General features: G+C 31.1%; 1 protein-coding gene across 1 annotated transcript in view; it reads left to right on the forward strand.

Moving 5' to 3' along the window:
* The window catches only part of LOC106459613 (glutamate receptor 1-like), a gene marked incomplete at its 5' end in the record, with an annotated part of 33,924 nt that extends 33,401 nt beyond the window's left edge, over nucleotides 1-523 (forward strand). The window contains one exon of the mRNA XM_022386137.1: nucleotides 252-523. Within this exon, the coding sequence (XP_022241845.1) occupies nucleotides 252-335 (84 nt within the window). The remainder of the gene's footprint in view (nucleotides 1-251) is intronic.
* Between the last annotated feature and the right edge of the window lie 726 nt (nucleotides 524-1,249).

The following is a 1,249-nucleotide window of genomic DNA, read 5'->3' on the forward strand; positions in this document are numbered from 1 at the left end:
TAGCAGATATATTGCTTCTGGTTCTTAAGAGTGATGCGTCGATAGCTATAGCAGATATATTGCTTCTGGTTCTTAAGAGTGATGCGTCGATAGCTATAGCAGATATATTACTTCTGGTTCTTAAGAGTGATGCGTCGATAGCTATAGCAGATATATTACTTCTGTCACATTATCATTTTATTTTCTAATTTAGCAAAATACATATATATATATATGTATATAAGATCAGTCATTCTTGTTCTTTTTTTTAGTTTTATACGCCTGCGCCGTCTCAACTGATCACCGTCGATGGAATGGCAGATAACATCAACCAAAATACACACACTCAAGTGTGACGATAACCAGTGACATCATCAGGCTAGAAGATGGCCCTTTTCACCGATAACAGAAATTAACCTTTTAGATGATCGACAATTTACATGAAGTAATTAAGTATGTGAAAGATTCTTTTAATCTAATAAAAAGTGAGTGAAATGTTTTACAACAAATTACATAAACATTTAAAAGTCGGAATCGGAGAATTCCAAAAATTATACAAACTAAGAAAAATCTAATTATTATGATAAAGAGCATGTTCTTTGTTTGAACGTTTATGATCTACTTCAAGGTTTTCCTCCTTTTTCTATTCATTCGATAAAAATAAGTAGAGTTGTCATATATTTATTCCATAAACTTACAGAAAGATATATTGTCTGGTAAGAAAGTAACGGTTTCTATACATCTTGCTGTTCTCTACTTCCTTCGTGTTCCTGGTTTAAATGTCGTAAAAGCTAATGTTTATGCTCTATACTCCTTCTTAACTGGTCACCTAATAGAAGACTTGTATTCTAGGTTGGAACGTGATCATTTACATACGATAATCTCACTACGGTGCATTGTTCTACCGTACAACTCGTACCCCTTTCATATATAACACATATCAATTTCATACGTATGAAATAAAGAAAAAAATATATGCTCTAAAATAATGAAAATCCTTTGAATGCCGATGACGTAAAGAGAAATATGAATTAATAAATTTCATTTTAATGTATTATCATAAGCTTTGTTTTGGCATATTCTGTATGTAGGTCCACACGAAAGATATCGAATAATTGAGCTATAATTTCATTTGAATGTAGTATTATAATCTTTGCTTTGGCGTATTCTGTATGTAGGTCCACACAAAAGATAGCATATTATTGAGCTATACTTTGTACTGATTACTTGGCAAATGAAGAAAAACAAAATAATAATAATATGGAAATAA

Source organism: Limulus polyphemus, unplaced genomic scaffold, assembly GCF_000517525.1.
Source record: "Limulus polyphemus unplaced genomic scaffold, Limulus_polyphemus-2.1.2 Scaffold637, whole genome shotgun sequence".
NCBI lineage: Eukaryota > Metazoa > Arthropoda > Merostomata > Xiphosura > Limulidae > Limulus > Limulus polyphemus.